This window comes from Passer domesticus, chromosome 32, assembly GCF_036417665.1.
Source record: "Passer domesticus isolate bPasDom1 chromosome 32, bPasDom1.hap1, whole genome shotgun sequence".
NCBI lineage: Eukaryota > Metazoa > Chordata > Aves > Passeriformes > Passeridae > Passer > Passer domesticus.
The window spans coordinates 470,543-484,244 of NC_087505.1; the positions used below are offsets into that span (position 1 = coordinate 470,543).

At 62.5% G+C, this 13,702-nt stretch overlaps 6 protein-coding genes across 7 annotated transcripts; 3 read left to right on the forward strand and 3 right to left on the reverse strand.

Annotated features, from left to right (window-relative positions):
* Window positions 1-874: 874 nt before the first annotated feature.
* Window positions 875-1,249, reverse strand: LOC135288297 (claw keratin-like). The gene has a single exon (XM_064401653.1). It carries the CDS (start codon window positions 1,247-1,249, stop codon window positions 875-877), a length of 375 nt encoding a protein of 124 aa, XP_064257723.1.
* Window positions 1,250-3,678: 2,429 nt separating this feature from the next.
* On the forward strand, window positions 3,679-4,014 carry LOC135288055 (claw keratin-like). Its single transcript, XM_064401340.1, has one exon. The coding sequence runs from the start codon at window positions 3,679-3,681 to the stop codon at window positions 4,012-4,014; it is 336 nt and encodes a 111-aa protein (XP_064257410.1).
* Window positions 4,015-5,548: 1,534 nt separating this feature from the next.
* Window positions 5,549-6,019, reverse strand: LOC135288308 (claw keratin-like). 2 transcript variants are annotated; one of them, XM_064401667.1, is made up of 2 exons: window positions 5,716-6,019; window positions 5,549-5,649 (listed from the first exon to the last, which is right to left on the reverse strand). In XM_064401667.1, exons 1-2 carry the CDS (start codon window positions 6,017-6,019, stop codon window positions 5,549-5,551), a joined length of 405 nt encoding a protein of 134 aa, XP_064257737.1. The 2 variants fall into 2 exon arrangements, with proteins under 2 accessions (XP_064257737.1, XP_064257736.1); XM_064401666.1 differs by having other exon boundaries at window positions 5,549-6,019.
* Window positions 6,020-7,905: 1,886 nt separating this feature from the next.
* Window positions 7,906-8,334, forward strand: LOC135288307 (claw keratin-like). Its single transcript, XM_064401665.1, has one exon. The coding sequence runs from the start codon at window positions 7,906-7,908 to the stop codon at window positions 8,332-8,334; it is 429 nt and encodes a 142-aa protein (XP_064257735.1).
* Window positions 8,335-10,754: 2,420 nt separating this feature from the next.
* LOC135288056 (claw keratin-like) lies at window positions 10,755-11,090 on the reverse strand. Its single transcript, XM_064401341.1, has one exon. It carries the CDS (start codon window positions 11,088-11,090, stop codon window positions 10,755-10,757), a length of 336 nt encoding a protein of 111 aa, XP_064257411.1.
* A 1,928-nt stretch (window positions 11,091-13,018) lies between these two features.
* On the forward strand, window positions 13,019-13,393 carry LOC135288256 (claw keratin-like). Its single transcript, XM_064401608.1, has one exon. It carries the CDS (start codon window positions 13,019-13,021, stop codon window positions 13,391-13,393), a length of 375 nt encoding a protein of 124 aa, XP_064257678.1.
* Window positions 13,394-13,702: the final 309 nt, after the last annotated feature.

Consider the following 13,702-nt stretch of genomic DNA (forward strand, 5'->3'; position numbering starts at 1 on the left):
TGGAGAAGCTTTGGGACAGCCCAGTTGTGGCCTTGCAGGGGCAGAAGGGGCTGGAGAGACAATTCCCAAGGGATGGGGTGCCAGGACAGGGGGGAATGGATTCAGACTCATGGAGAGGGGGTTTAGGTGGGACATTGGCCAGGAATTGCTCCCTGTGAGGGAGGAGATGCCCTGGGATGGATTTCCCAGAGAAGCTGTGGCTGCCCCATCCCTGGCAGTGTCCAAGGCCAGGCTGGACAGGGCTTGGAGCAGCCTGGGATGGTGGAAGGTGTCCCTGCCCCTGCCAGGGGTGGATCAGGATGAGTTTTAAGGTCCCTTCCCACCCAAACCATCTCGGGATTCCATGATCAGACATTCCACACCATTGCTCAGTCAGAGACTCATTTACGGCCAGGATGAAGAAATCCATGACAAAAAAAATTATTCGTGCAATGCAGATTCTTTATTGTGAATGAAAAGCCCACAGGCGCTGTCAGCGAGAGACAAACCCACAACAACGCGTCGGAAAGACGAAAATCCCAAGGCAGCAGCGAGGCAGAGCCCAGGGCTGCACCCCAGAGATCGCCCCTGGCCAGGGCGGCTCCGGGGCTCGGCGGGCAGAGCAGGCAGAGCTCAGCCGAGGCTGGGCACAGCTGGCTGGGGGCGCAGAGAGGGGGCAGCTTTTGGAGGCAGTGCTGGGGAGCCCAGAGGCTCTGCCGGCCCAGGCTCTGCGGGCTCAGCCGGCAGCCACGGGGAGCCCGCAGCTGCCGAGGCTGCCGGGCCGGGCCTGAGCAGGGGCTGCAGCTTCAGCCCGGCTCCGGCGGCACAAGGCAGTGGGGGCTGCTGCAGGAGCCCGCGGGCAGGGCCAGCACTGAACTCCGGCGGGCTTTGGGGTTTAGCAGGGCCCGCAGGAGCCCCCGAAGGACCGGGAACCGCGGCCGCAGCTGCCATAGCCCCCAAAACCGCCAAAACCCCCAGAGATGCCATAGCCCCCAAAGCCCCCGAAGCCCCCGAAGCCCCCGGAGCCCCCACGGCTTCCAAAGGCGCCCCCGGAGCCGGCTCCCACGTAGGGAGCTCCGGCCGAGCCCACGGCGCTCTGCTGCGGGAAGGAGCTGAGGATGGGCCCGGGGAAGGTGACCACCGAGGCCGGGGGCTGGATGACCACCGTGGAGTCGGGGCACTGCCGCACGCAGGGCTCGTTGCAGGTGTCAGCCAGAGGGGCCGGGGTGGCCACCCCGCAGCTGGGCACACACAGGCTGTTGCAGGACATGCTTCGGTTGGGCTGGCAAAGCTGCAAGACAAGGCACAGCCACGGCTCACGCCGAGCACTCGGCACAACGCCCTGCTGCTCTGGCCCGCCTGGAGCCCATGTCCCAGGGCTCGCTCTGGGTCATCCCAGGCCTGCCAGCCAAGCCCTGGCACGGCTGGAGCGGCTCCTGGAATCCCCGGCTGCCCTCACCACCCCCGGCTCCTGCCTGCCCGTGGCAAGGAAGAAAAACTCCCTCATCCAAAGCACCGGGGTGCCCGAGGCCTTGAGCCCGCTGGTGGAACACCAAGCATCCCAGCTCTGCCCTGGGACAGCTGCTGGAGCAGGGGACAGAGATCCCTTGGGGATTCCATAGGGACAGAGATCCCTTGGGAATTCTACAGGGACAGAGATCCCTTGGGGATTCCACAGGACAGAGATCCCTCGGGGATTCCATAGGGACAGAGATCCCTCGGGGATTCCACAGGGACAGAGATCCCCTGGGGATTCCACAGGGACAGAGATCCCTTGGGAATTCCACAGCCAGAGACTCCCCGGGGAAGGGGCAGAGGAGGGAGGGAGGACGGAGGGAAGGCTCGGACTCACCACAGCGATCAATGAGCAGAGTTGAATGGGAAGAGCTGGATGGAGCCCTGTGGAGCCCTCGGACCTTTTATACACCCCAGAGTGCCTGGGGCATTGTCCAGAAGCGGTGACAGAGCCCCAGCTAATCATGGAATCAAGCGGACAAAACTCATGACACAAACTGAAACGTGGGCTAATTACGTCCATACTAATTGGGGCTAGGAACAGGTAAAGGTGCCCTGGAGAGCCACCAGGCCCTGGAGGGGCAGACCGTGACCAATCGCTGAGTGAAAGATCATCTGTTGCCGAAGCCGAGCGCAGAACCCCAATAAAACATGACATGTCCCTAATCCCCCGCTTTGCTTATGCACGGGAGTTTTGGGCATCACTCAGGAGCGCTTTGAAATCCTTGGCACAGCCGGCACATCTGTCATTAATCCTTTTTACGGGCTGCTAAATAGGGACGCCGGGAGGGAGAAGCCATCCCACCCACTCGGGGCACATCCCAAACGCCAGACGTGGCAGGGGAGGAGGGCACAGGACCAGAGTCCCGGAGTGGGCAGGCTGGGGGAGCACAGAGGGGCAGCAGCCCCTATGTCCTGCCCGAGGACGCCCATGCCACAGAGCTGGGCACGGAGGGCCTTGGGTGGGAGAATCCCTAAGTGATTTTTGTGCCACTGTGTCGTTGTCGAGGCGGTCACAACACAAAGCAGAGACCACAAGCAGTCTCAGATGGCAACGCTTTATTATCGAACATGGCTGACCTTTTATACACTTTTTAATTGTTTATGCTTCTTCTACCTTAACTATTGGATACAATAAATCAACATAACACCATTGGTGAAAAGTTACAGTGACTTAACTAACTTTCTAAATATACTTTGTGCAGCTGTGAAGTTCTTATCTTTCTGCAGTCCCTCAATTCTCTTGATCTCTTTGGTTACAGCCTTGGAAAGAGCTCCTTATCAGCTTCTTCTTTCTTCTCAGCTTCTTCTTGCTCCTTTAGCTAACAGGTCCGCTGTTAGCCCCTTCCACACCACTGGAGGATTTGTAAAATCCTGGATTCACCTGATGGTGGTGCAAAAAGCAGAGGGGGAGATCCCATGTGAGATGAAGCTTCACCAACGATCCATCCTGGCACGGATGTGGGTGCCACATGAGTGGGATAAATGAGTAAGGGGAGACCAAGAGAGAGGAGCAGGAAAGCAGAGAGAGGATTAAGAACCACTCAGACCCTCCAGACAAGGTCCTGGCCGAGCCCTTCTCTGCATTGCCCAGCTGGCCTCGAGAGCTGGCCCAGGGAGTGTTGTCTGAGCCCCCCAGAGCCAGGCTGGCCCAGGCGAGGCCCAGCTGGGCATGTCTGGCTCAGGGGCATGGCTGGTCAAACAAAAGACACTCAGGATTCTTTGTAAGCAAAATGAGGTTTATTGGGAAGAAACCTGTGTTTATTTCGGCTGTGAGTGCAGCTCCAGCAGCACCGAGTCTGTCATGTAATGATGGGCCACAGCTGGCCCTTCAAGCGCCTCTCTTTTGTCCACTCATTTCCACACCAATGTCCACAATGGGGGGAATGACGGAATTTTTCTGCGTCCCTTCACTTTATGAAGCTTGGCAGCGTGAATTGGTAATTATTGGGGAAGGGGGGTCTGCCCGCAGCCCCGGACGATGCCCCCGGCACTCTGGGCTGTATAAAAGGGCTGAGCTCCTTCCACAGCTCCATCCACTCTCCTGCACTTGACTCCTCTCATCACCTGGGTAAGTGCAGCTCTCCGAAGCCTCTTGGGGATCTCTCTCAGCACAGCTCCTCTCTCACACCTTTGCCTCTTTTTCCCTGCAGTGTTTTCCAGAAGCCTTTCCCTGTCTCAAGGATGTCCTGCTCCAACCTGTGTGTGCCCAGCTGCGGGGTGGCCACCCCGGCCCCTCTGGCTGACACCTGCAACGAGCCCTGCGTGCGGCAGTGCCCCGACTCCACGGTGGTCATCCAGCCCCCGGCCTCGGTGGTCACCTTCCCCGGGCCCATCCTCAGCTCCTTCCCGCAGCAGAGCTCCGTGGGCTCGGCCGGAGCTCCCTACGTTGGAGGCGGCTTTGGCGGCTCCTCCGGACGCCGTGGGGGCTCTGGGGGCTCTGGCGGCTTTGGCGGCCTTGGAGGCTTCGGAGGTTTTGGGGGCAGCTGCGGCGCCCCCAGAGGCTGCGGGCCCTGCTAAGCCCCAGCCCGAGCGCCATCCCTGATCCAGGAGAGCTCCAGGAACGCCCCCGCTGCCCATCCCCGCACGCCAAGACCCGAAGGAAGGACGCACCGACAGACACACAGACAGACAGACAGACGGACATCCCCCGGCCCCGCTCCGCCGCCTCCCCGCCGCGCTCGGAGCCCCGCAGCGATCGCTGCCCGCTCCCGGCACGGCCCCGCCTCGGCTCCAGCTCTGCCCGCGGCCGGGACCCGCGGGGAGCGCTCGGCCCGGGCCCCGCTCCGCTGCCTTGTCCCTGCCCCCGCACGCCAATAAAAGCTGCCTCGCACTGCAATCCTCACCGGCTCTCGCCTGCTCTTTGCTCCGCGCCCGCTGCCCAGCCCGGCCCGCCTGCCGGGGGGTTCCGGGCAGCCCCGCTCGGACACGGCGGGCGAGGAGCCCCGGCAGCTGCCCGGGCTCCTCCTGCCCGTTCTCGGCCACCCCGGCCCCGCAGCAGAGTGCCCCCGAGCCGGGCCCTGCCCAGCCCCTGCCCCGGCACCTCTGCCTGGCCCTGCCCGGCTGTGCCCGCTCCGGGCTCCTCTCTGCAGCCCCTCGGGAGCCCCGGGTCCCACCGCCAGCCCCCTGCCCTTGGACACCCCCCGAGGGCCGCTGCAGCTCCAGGCCCGTGGGGATTGGGGGCGAGTGGGGCCCCCCAAGGGACCCGCTCAGGGTTCTCGGGTGGCCCGGGCTCCGCAGGGAGAGGGAGAACAGCGCCAGCAGCGCTGCCCCTCCTTCCTCACCCCCTGGAACATTCCAGCACCCTGCACCGCCTCCTGTTCCCGCTTCTCCTGTGGGTTCCACCGCGGCTCCTTGGAGCCTCCTTAGACCTTCCCATGTGTCCGACCCATCCCAGCCCAGTCCCAGAAGTGATGTCAGCTTTGCTGCTTCTGCTGAGGATTTGGAAGAGTTTTTGCAAGGACCTCGTGGCCCTTTCCCATCATCAGCCATGGATTTGGGGTTGCCCTGCAATTCCTGTTGCTGGGAGAGCACAGGGAGCTGGGAGGAATGAGCTCCCCAGAGCCAGCGGGGTTGGACATCTCCAGCTGGGACACAGACAGCCAACCTTGCCCAGGCTCCAGGGCACTGCCCAGGGGCTCTGCAACAGGCCAGCAGACCCCCAGGAGACTGGGCAGCAGCAAAAGGGAGGGTGAAGGAAAACCAGGAGTCAACATTGCAATGCAAGACAGCTTTTATTGCAGGGGGAGGGCAGGAGGGGTTGGGCAGAAGAGCAGGGTCATGGCCAAGGGCTTGCCGTGGCCTGGCCCTGGGCACAGCCGGGTGAGCAGGAGCAGCCCCGGGAGAGTCTCTGGCACCGGGGCACCAGGAGCCCCGTGGGGATGCTCAGGCAGGGCAGGGACAAGGCAGAGCTGCTTCCCAAGCTGGCACCAGGCTCCCCAGGTGCAGAGCCCAGCGACGCCGAGGAGGTTTTTGTCCACGGAGCGTCGGGTCGGGATGTGCCGGGGTTTCTCCTGGAGCTCTTCTTGGTCTGAGGCTGCGTTCGGGCTGGGGCTTAGCAGGGCCCGCAGTTGCCGTTGAGGTACCGGTGGCCACTGCTCCATCCGCCGTAGCCACAGCTGCCATAGCCCCCAAAGCCTCCATAGCCTCCATAGCCTCCACAACCCCAACCGCCATAGAGACCACGGCCTCCATAGCCCCAGCCCCCGTAGAGACCACGGCCTCCATAGCCCCAGCCTCCATAACCTCCATAGCCCCCAAGGCTCCCGTAGCCTCCGTAGCCCCCACGGCTTCCAAAGGCGCCCCCGGAGCCGGCTCCCACGTAGGGAGCTCCGGCCGAGCCCACGGCGCTCTGCTGCGGGAAGGAGCTGAGGATGGGCCCGGGGAAGGTGACCACCGAGGCCGGGGGCTGGATGACCACCGTGGAGTCGGGGCACTGCCGCACGCAGGGCTCGTTGCAGGTGTCAGCCAGAGGGGCCGGGGTGGCCACCCCGCAGCTGGGCACACACAGGCTGTTGCAGGACATGCTTCGGTTGGGCTGGCAAAGCTGCAAGACAAGGCATAGCCACGGCTCACGCCGAGCACTCGGCACAACGCCCTGCTGCTCTGGCCCGCCTGGAGCCCGTGTCCCAGGGCTCGCTCTGGGTCATCCCAGGCGTTCTGACTTGAGCCCCATTCCATCTAAATATCTGCTCACATCCCTTACTGCCCTCACCATCCCTGAGTCTTGCTCTCCCATGGGAATTAAGAAGACTTTGACATCCAAAGGAGCAAAGTCCTCAAGCTTCCCAAGCCCTTGGTCTCCTGGTAGAGCCCCAACCATCCCAATCTGCTCTAGGAGAGCAAGAGGAGCCCACAACCAAAGGTTCCTCCGAAACGCCTCAGACAAAGATTCCATGAGAAAGCCATGGATGAAGAAGGAAAGAGGAGCGAAGGCTTGCACTTACCGAGGTGATAAGGAGAGTCAAGTGGTGGAAGGTGGATAGAGCTCTGTGGAACTTCTGGACCTTTTATACATCTCTCAAAGGGCCTGGGGCATCAGGAAAGGGAGCGGTGGCAAAAAAACAAGTAATTAGGAATTCACGCTGACAAGCTTCATCAGAGAGATAGTGTTGCAATACAATTATACACCTCAACATCAGGGAGATTGGTGTGGAAACGTGCCCTGGACCGATGAGAGGGGATGGGAGGAACAGCTATGGCCCATCATTACATGACAGACTCGGTGCTGCTGCAGCTCAGCTCACAGCCCCAGTCAACCCAGGTTTGTCCCTAATTCCTCACATTGCTTACAAAGAATCCTGAGCATCCTTTGGGACATGGCTGTGCCCAGCCTCATCACCCTGAGCCCCAGCCCGGCTGTGCCCTGGCCTGGGCCAGCCTGGCTCTGGGGGGCTCGGCCAACACCCCCTGGGCCGGCCTGGCTCTGGGGGACTCGGCCAACACCCCCTGGGCCAGCCCTCGGGGCCAGCTGGGCAATGCAGACCCTCCAGCAGGGCTCAGCCAGGACCCAGCTCACAGACACGGGCTGGGAGCAGCCGCAGGGACCCTTCAGCTCCTCCAGTGCTGTCCCTCTGTCACGGCTGGCCCGGGCTCTGTCCCACCCCTCTCCCCCTTCCCTGCGGGTTTCGGCTTCCACCAGTGGCATCTGCCCCCTCTGCGGGGCCAGCACGGGAAACTGGGACATGCAAACCCCAACGTCCTCCAGAACCCCAGAAGGACAATTCACAGACGTGTGAGGGGACCCCAAAACCTGGCCATGAACATTTCTGCTGGCACTGGCAGTCGGTGGGATTTGGGAGACACGCCGAGAGTGGCTTCTGCTTGGCCCACGCTGCGCTGCCTCTGTTTACCAGCCCGTAAAAGGCCGGTAATGACAGGGGTGATGGCTGGGCCAGCGCTTCAAAGCTGCTGCAAGGTGCCGGGAATTGTTCTCTGTAAGCAAATTGAGGGATTAGGGACAAAACTGGGTTTATTGGGGCTGTGAAATGAGTGAGCTCCAGCAGCACCGAGTCTGTCACCTAATGATGGGCCACGGCTGTCCCTCCCATCACTTCCTTCACGTCCAGGACACGTTTTCACACCTGTGTCTCCAGTGAGGGGATGCCATGGAATTATCTTGCAACATTATCTCTCTGATGAAGCTTGTCAGCGTGAATTCCAAATTACTCATTTTTTTTGTCACCACCCCCTTTTCCTGAAGCCCCAGGCTCTCTGGGGTGTATAAAAGGGCTGAGCTCCTTCCACAACTCCATCCGCACTTCTCCACTTGACTCTCCTCATCTCCTGGGTAAGTGCAGCTCTCCAAAGCCTCTTGGGGACCTCTCTCAGTCTCCTTCCCTGAAATTCCTCTCTCACACCTTTGCCTCTTTTTCCCGGGGTGTTTTCCAGAAGCCTTTCCCTGTCTCAAGGATGTCCTGCAACAGCCTGTGTGTGCCCAGCTGCGGGGTGGCCACCCCAGCCCCTCTGGCTGACACCTGCAACGAGCCCTGCGTGCGGCAGTGCCCCGACTCCACGGTGGTCATCCAGCCCCCGGCCTCGGTGGTCACCTTCCCCGGGCCCATCCTCAGCTCCTTCCCGCAGCAGAGCGCCGTGGGCTCGGCCGGAGCTCCCTACGTGGGAGCCGGCTCCGGGGGCGCCTTTGGAAGCCGTGGGGGCTACGGAGGCTACGGGAGCCTTGGGGGCTATGGAGGTTACGGAGGCTGGGGCTATGGAGGCCGTGGTCTCTACGGGGGCTGGGGCTATGGAGGCTTTGGGGGCTATGGGGGCTACGGCAGCTGTGGCTACGGCGGATGGAGCAGTGGCCACCGGTACCTCAACGGCAACTGCGGGCCCTGCTAAGCCCCAGCCCGAACGCAGCCTCAGACCAAGAAGAGCTCCAGGAGAAACCCCGGCACATCCCGACCCGACGCTCCGTGGACCAAAACCGCCTCGGCGTCGCCGGGCTCTGCACCTGGGGAGCCTGGTGCCAGCTTGGGAAGCAGCTCTGCCTTGTCCCTGCCCTGCCTGAGCATCCCCACGGGGCTCCTGGTGCCCCGGTGCCAGAGACTCTCCCGGGGCTGCTCCTGCTCACCCGGCTGTGCCCAGGGCCAGGCCACGGCAAGCCCTTGGCCATGACCCTGCTCTTCTGCCCAACCCCTCCTGCCCTCCCCCTGCAATAAAAGCTGTCTTGCATTGCAATGTTGACTCCTGGTTTTCCTTCACTCTCCCTTTTCCCCCTGCCCAGTCTCCTGGGGGTCTGCTGGGCTGTTGCAGTGCCCCTGGGCAGTGCCCTGGAGCCCGGACACAGCTGGCTTTGTGCGTCCCAGCTGGAGATGTCCAACCCTGCTGGCTCTGGGGAGCTCATCCCCCCCATCTCCCCGTGCTCTCCCAGCAGCAGGAAATGCAGGGCAACCCCAAATCCCTGGCTGATGATGGGAAAGGGACACAAGGCATTGCAGAAACTCTTCCAAATCCTCAGCAGAAGCAGCAAAGCTGACATCACTTCTGGGACTGGGCTTAGTTGAGATGGTCACAATACAAAGGAGCACTCCATTTTCAGAAGGCTTCAAACCTGGTTTTATTTTAGCATGAATGCTTTCTATACATTCTTTCAAAACTCATAATTTTACAATTTACTCATTGGTCAGAAAAGACAAACAAAATGTTTATTAGAATAGGCTGTTGCAGCTTTCTCTTATTTCTCCTTCTTTCTTTCTTGGTTTCTGCATCAAGGACCTTGGTAGGAAATCCTTTGAGGGGTGAACATGGATCCTCTTCTCAAACTCCCCTCTGGCTGACAGAAGTCGCTGTAAAACCTCTCCCACAGCTTTCCGGGGCTCGTCAGTCACATGGGAAGGTGCCGGGAAATGCAGGATGAGCACTGCATGTTCCAGGTTTTGGCCTGTCCAGCTGGAGGCGGTGGCAGCTGGGAAGGGAGGAGACAGACCCAAGTAGATCTTGCCCAGTGTCCTGTCCAAACCACCCAATGACCACAGGGTTCAGTCCCGCGGGGCTCTTGGAAGAGGAGCTTGGAATTTCCCACCCCCCTGAAGTCCCTTCTATTGCTTATTGATATGTATGAAAATTTCTTCCCAAATTAACACCAAAACCTCCCTGGGCTTGGGATATCATATTTGTTTTAAGTTCATATAGATCAGTTTTAGACAATATTATTTCATACTCTGTCCATATTATGGCAATAGTCCCAGTGTACCCAATATCACCAATCTATTAAATAATATTTTAATATCCGTGATGTAATTCAGGGTGAGAAGGGGCAGCAAAGGTCACAGCGGTGTGTCCCTGAGCCCGGGGCTGTTGGAATTTTTGCTGCTGCTCCTGGGCAGGGCCGTGTCCCTGGTGAGGGGTGGGTGACACCGGGGACCCCAGGAAAGGCTTCGGCACCCTCAGAGGGACGAGGCGGGGAGGGCAGCGCTCCGAGGAGCCGTGGTGGAACCCACAGGAGAAGCGGGAGCAGGAGGCGGTGTGGGGTGCTGGGATGTTGAAGGGGATGAGGAAGGAGAGGCAGCGCTGCTGGCGCTGTTCTCCCTCTCCCTGCGGAGCCCGGGCCACCCGAGAGCCCCGAGCGGGGCCGGGTCCCTTGGGGGGCTCCACTCGCCCCCAATCCCCACGGGCCTGGAGCTGCAGCGGCCCTCGGGGGGTGTCCAAGGGCAGGGGGCTGGCGGTGGGACCCGGGGCTCCCGAGGGGCTGAAGAGAGGAGCCCGGAGCGGGCACAGCCGGGCAGGGCCAGGCAGAGGTGCCGGGGCAGGGGCTGGGCAGGGCCCGGCTCAGGGCACTCTGCTGCGGGGCCGGGGTGGCCGAGAACGGGCAGGAGGAGCCCGGGCAGCTGCCGGGGCTCCTCGCCCGCCGTGTCCGAGCGGGGCTGCCCGGAACCCCCCGGCAGGCGGGCCGGGCTGGGCAGCGGGCGCGGAGCAAAGAGCAGGCGAGAGCCGGTGAGGATTGCAGTGCGAGGCAGCTTTTATTGGCGTGCGGGAGCAGGGACAAGGCAGCGGAGCGGGCCCCGGGCCGAGCGCTCCCCGCGGGTCCCGGCCGCGGGCAGAGCTGGAGCCGAGGCGGGGCCGTGCCGGGAGCGGGCAGCGATCGCTGCGGGGCTCCGAGCGCGGCGGGGAGGCGGCGGAGCGGGGCCGGGGGATGTCCGTCTGTCTGTCTGTCTGTGTGTCTGTCGGTGCGTCCTTCCTTCGGGTCTTGGCGTGCGGGGATGGGCAGCGGGGGGGTTCCTGGAGCTCTCCTGGATCAGGGATGGCGCTCGGGCTGGGGCTTAGCAGGGCCCGCAGCCTCTGGGGGCGCCGCAGCTGCCCCCAAAACCTCCGAAGCCTCCAAGGCCGCCAAAGCCGCCAGAGCCCCCAGAGCCCCCACGGCGTCCGGAGGAGCCGCCAAAGCCACCTCCAATGTAGGGAGCTCCGGCCGAGCCCACGGAGCTCTGCTGCGGGAAGGAGCTGAGGATGGGCCCGGGGAAGGTGACCACCGAGGCCGGGGGCTGGATGACCACCGTGGAGTCGGGGCACTGCCGCACGCAGGGCTCGTTGCAGGTGTCAGCCAGAGGGGCCGGGGTGGCCACCCCGCAGCTGGGCACACACAGGTTGGAGCAGGACATCCTTGAGACAGGGAAAGGCTTCTGGAAAACACTGCGGGGAAAAAGAGGCAAAGGTGTGAGAGAGGAGCTGTGCTGAGAGAGATCCCCAAGAGGCTTTGGAGAGCTGCACTTACCCAGGTGATGAGAGGAGTCAAGTGCAGGAGAGTGGATGGAGCTGTGGAAGGAGCTCAGCCCTTTTATACACCCCAGAGTGCCGGGGGCATCGTCCGGGAGTGCGGGCAGACCCCCCTTCCCCAATAATTACCAATTCACGCTGCCAAGCTTCATAAAGTGAAGGGACGCAGAAAAATTCTGTCATTCCCCCCATTGTGGACATTGGTGTGGAAATGAGTGGACAAGAGAGAGAGGGCCTTGAAGGGCCAGCCGTGGCCCATCATTACATGACAGACACGATGCTGCCGGAGCTGCACTCACAGCCCCAATAAACCCAGTTTTGTCCCTAATCCTTCAATTTGCTTACAGAGAACAATTCCCGGCATCTTGCAGCAGCTTTGAAGCGCTGGCCCAGCCATCACCCCTGTCATTACCGGCCTTTTACGGGCTGGTAAACAGAGGCAGCGCAGCGTGGGCCAAGCAGAAGCCACTCTCGGCGTGTCTCCCAAATCCCACCGACTGCCAGTGCCAGCAGAAATGTTCATGGCCAGGTTTTGGGGTCCCCTCACACGTCTGTGAATTGTCCTTCTGGGGTTCTGGAGGACGTTGGGGTTTGCATGTCCCAGTTTCCCTTGCTGGCCCCGCAGAGGGGGCAGATGCCACTGGTGGAAGCCCAGACCCGCAGGGAAGGGGGAGAGGGGTGGGACAGAGCCCGGGCCAGCCGTGACAGAGGGACAGCACTGGAGGAGCTGAAGGGTCCCTGCGGCTGCTCCCAGCCCGTGTCTGTGAGCTGGGTCCTGGCTGAGCCCTGCTGGAGGGTCTGCATTGCCCAGCTGGCCCCGAGGGCTGGCCCAGGGGGTGTTGGCCGAGCCCCCCAGAGCCAGGCCGGCCCAGGGGGTGTTGGCCGAGCCCCCCAGAGCCAGGCTGGCCCAGGCCAGGCCCAGCTGGGCACGGCTGGCTCAGGGACAAGGCCGGGCTGGGGCTCAGGATTCTTTGTAAGCAAAGAGTGGGATTAGGGACAAACCAGGGTTTATTTGGGCTGTGAGCTGAGTGAATTCCAGCGGCACCGAGTCTGTCATGTAATGATGGGCCTCGGCTGCTCCTCTCATCGGTCCGGGCACGTTTGCCCAGCAATATCTCAAAAAAGGCGATGACAAAGAACTGTCGCCCAGCATTAGCTGTGTCATTTACCTTGTCCGCTTGAATTCCTAATTACTGGGGTTTACCCCCACCCCCTGGACGGTGCCCCAGGCACTCTGGGGTGTATAAAAGGTCCGAGGGCTCCACAGGGCTCCATCCAGCTCTTCCCATTCAACTCTGCTCATTGATCGCTGTGGTGAGTCCGAGCCTTCCCTCCGTCCTCCCTCCCTCCTCTGCACCTTCCCCGGGGAGTCTCTGGCTGTGGAATTCCCAAGGGATCTCTGTCCCTGTGGAATCCCCAGGGGATCTCTGTCCCTGTGGAATCCCTGAGGGATCTCTGTCCCTGTGGAATTCCCGAGGGATTTCTGTCCCCTGCTCCAGCAGCTGTCCCAGGCCAGAGCTGGGATGGTTGGGGTTCCACCAGCGGGCTCAAGGCCTCGGGGACCCCGGTGCTTTGGATGTGGGAGTTTTTCTTCCTTGCCACGGGCAGTCAGGAGCCGGGGGTGGTGAGGGCAGCCGGGGATTCCAGGAGCCGCTCCAGCCGTGCCAGGGCTTGGCTGGCAGGCCTGGGATGACCCAGAGCGAGCCCTGGGACACAGGCTTCAGGCGGGCCAGAGCAGCAGGGCGTTGTGCCGAGTGCTCGGCGTGAGCCGTGGCTGTGCCTTGTCTTGCAGCTTTGCCAGCCCAACCGAAGCATGTCCTGCAACAGCCTGTGTGTGCCCAGCTGCGGGGTGGCCACCCCGGCCCCTCTGGCTGACACCTGCAACGAGCCCTGCGTGCGGCAGTGCCCCGACTCCACGGTGGTCATCCAGCCCCCGGCCTCGGTGGTCACCTTCCCCGGGCCCATCCTCAGCTCCTTCCCGCAGCAGAGCGCCGTGGGCTCGGCCGGAGCTCCCTACGTGGGAGCCGGCTCCGGGGGCGCCTTTGGAAGCCGTGGGGGCTCTGGGGGCTTCGGGGGCTTCGGGGGCTTTGGGGGCTATGGCATCTCTGGGGGTTTTGGCGGTTTTGGGGGCTATGGCAGCTGCGGCCGCGGTTCCCGGTCCTTCGGGGGCTCCTGCGGGCCCTGCTAAACCCCAAAGCCCGCCGGAGTTCAGTGCTGGCCCTGCCCGCGGGCTCCTGCAGCAGCCCCCGCTGCCTTGTGCCGCCGGAGCCGGGCTGAAGCTGCAGCCCCTGCTCAGGCCCGGCCCGGCAGCTGCGGGCTCCCTGTGGCTGCCGGCTGAGCCCGCAGAGCCTGGGCCGGCAGAGCCTCTGGGCTCCCCAGCACTGCCTCCAAAAGCTGCCCCCTCTCTGCGCCCCCAGCCAGCTGTGCCCAGCCTCGGCTGAGCTCTGCCTGTTCTGCCCGCCGAGCCCCGGAGCCGCCCTGGCCAGGGGCGATCTCT